Source organism: Myotis davidii, unplaced genomic scaffold, assembly GCF_000327345.1.
Source record: "Myotis davidii unplaced genomic scaffold, ASM32734v1 scaffold343, whole genome shotgun sequence".
Taxonomy (NCBI): Eukaryota; Metazoa; Chordata; class Mammalia; order Chiroptera; family Vespertilionidae; genus Myotis; species Myotis davidii.
The window spans coordinates 76,594-77,826 of record NW_006293809.1 but is presented as its reverse complement, the minus strand read 5'-3'; the positions used below and the strand labels follow the sequence as shown (position 1 = coordinate 77,826).

Sequence of the window (1,233 nt, the reverse complement as noted above, 5' to 3'; positions counted from 1 at the left end):
CCCCCCCCATGAGCAGGGGTCAGTGTGGGCACGAGGCAAGAAGTTGAGTGTGATTTTAAACGCCGTAGCTTCGTCTGTCTCTAGGAGGCAGTGACTGAGATGATAAAGCAGGGGTCCTCAAACTACGGCCCGCGGGCCACATGCAAATACAAATATTGTATTTGTTCCCGTTTTGTTTTTTTACTTCAAAATAAGACATGTGCAGTGTGCATAGGAATTTGTTCATAGTTTTTTTTTAAACTATAGTCCGGCCCTCCAACGGTCTGAGGGACAGTGAACTGGCCCCCTGTTTAAAAAGTTTGAGGATCCCTGTGATAAAGGGAGGAGGAGGGAAATTCCCGGAAGGAGCAGGCTTACTTCTCTCCCTTCGAGAACGTGCTGTTTGGAATGATCTTTAGTTCCAGCCGTAAAGCGCCTGGCTTTTCCTTTCCCAACAGCTAATGGGAGCTCTTCTGGGAAAGCCGGGAACGGGAAGCCTCCCTGCGGCGCCACGAAGAGGTCCATCGCCCACAGCGAGGAGTCCGAGGCTTACAAGTCCCTCTTCACCACCCACAGCTCCGCCAAGCGCTCCAAGGAGGAGTCGGCCCACTGGGTCACCCACACGTCCTACTGTTTCTGAGCCCCGACCGCGCCCCGCACAGGCTCCGTCCGGCTCCTGGAGGCCGGCGTGTGGGCGCTGGCTGTGCAGGGGGCCTGCACCGTGTCATCAAGGTGTCCCCCAGACCTTGGTGCCAGTGGCCACTCCTGCCTCTGAGGCACGTAGGTGACTCGCACCCAGTGGCCGCGCCACCCTCTCCCAGCTCAGTGCTCCGTCCTGGCCCCAAGCCGTGCTGGCTGCACTTCCCAGGCTCGAAACCATTAAAGATCCCAGATGCCTCGTCGGTGTGTGCTTGGCTCATTTTGACTAAAATCCGAGGTTTTGCTGCCAGCAGTGAATTAAATAGAAGGAAGGAGCTGTGGCCGCACTCTGCCCGCAGGTGTTTGCTGGAGCACTGAGAGGCCGGGACCCTGGCCGAGAACTGGGGGAGGGGCGTCCCTAGTTTATCACTTCTTTGAAGATAGAAGAGATCAAGTTGGGCACCTGGCATTTGATACAAAAGTAGAGCAAGTCTGCCTTTCCTCTCCTCGGTCTGTATTTCTGTTCTGTCTCCCACTGATGTTTTCTAAGAAAGTTGAGCGTCAGGACTAACTCCATGGTGTTGTCAATTCCTGTCTTTAAATACTAATCATAAA

The 1,233-nt window shown here is 54.4% G+C and overlaps 1 protein-coding gene across 2 annotated transcripts in view; it reads left to right on the top strand.

The window, feature by feature from the left end:
* The window catches only part of RTFDC1 (replication termination factor 2 domain containing 1), a 23,543-nt gene extending 22,663 nt beyond the window's left edge, over positions 1 to 880 (top strand). For both annotated transcript variants that reach the window (XM_006767751.2, XM_015566533.1), the window contains one exon: positions 438 to 880. In XM_006767751.2, the coding sequence (XP_006767814.1) occupies positions 438 to 619 (182 nt within the window). In that variant the 3' untranslated portion in view covers positions 620 to 880. The remainder of the gene's footprint in view (positions 1 to 437) is intronic.
* The last annotated feature ends 353 nt before the right edge of the window (positions 881 to 1,233 follow it).